This window comes from Canis lupus, chromosome 26 (genome assembly GCF_048164855.1).
Source record: "Canis lupus baileyi chromosome 26, mCanLup2.hap1, whole genome shotgun sequence".
Lineage (NCBI taxonomy): Eukaryota > Metazoa > Chordata > Mammalia > Carnivora > Canidae > Canis > Canis lupus.
Window position 1 is genome coordinate 26,878,014 of NC_132863.1, and position 792 is coordinate 26,878,805.

Below are 792 nucleotides of genomic sequence, written 5' to 3' on the forward strand. Positions count from 1 at the left end.
TGAACAGGAAACAAAGGCTTTATTCTCATGGGTCCCAACGCGGGTTTTGCCACCAGCCAAAAAGGAGATTGGAAGGGAAAAGGCTCGGGAAAATACACCTAGTAAGGGACGAACGAAAAGGGGCACATCAGACGCTGGAGCTGCCAAAAACTCATTTTTCATCAACAACGGAGAGCCTGGCTCAGGCCCCTGGACCCGATCGTGGCCCCAGCTCAGAGAACGCCGGGGCCCCGCCGCCCGCAGCTGCGCAGCTCAGCCCGTGATGCGCACATCGGTGCGGCGGCGAAGCCGCCGGGCCCGCGCCGCCTCAGGCAGGATGGCCAGCAGCTGCTCCTGCACCAGCATCTCCACGATCTGCTCCTTCGTGCGGATGTCGGGTCGCAGCCACTGGCGGGAGAGCTCCCGCAGCTGCCGGAACGCCTCCCGCGGACCTGCGGCGTCCTGGTAGCGGAACTGCCGGAAACGCTGGCGGAATGTCTCCGGGCCGGGTCGGGAGCCGCCAGAGTGTGGGGGGGAGCGCGGAGCGGCTTCGGCAAGCGGCGGGGAGCTCAGGGCTGGGGGCCCCACGGGCAGCTCCAAGGGCGCGGAGGCCGCCGCAGGGGGCGTACGAATTGCTTCGGTGGCTGCGGCGTTGGCACTGGAGGATTCGGGGGCAGGTGGTGCGGCCTTAACGGTCGACGAGGAGCCCGCAGAATTACGCTCCGAGCCTGAACCCAGGCCGGCTCCTTCCTCCTTCTCTGGCGGTAGCGCGAGGCCCCCAGCAGCCGCCAAGCTCGGCTCCGTCGCCGCCAT

General features: G+C 67.3%; 1 protein-coding gene across 1 annotated transcript; it reads right to left on the reverse strand.

Moving 5' to 3' along the window:
* On the reverse strand, nt 1-792 carry SCAND1 (SCAN domain containing 1). The gene has a single exon (XM_072800830.1). It carries the CDS (start codon nt 790-792, stop codon nt 253-255), a length of 540 nt encoding a protein of 179 aa, XP_072656931.1. The 3' UTR covers nt 1-252.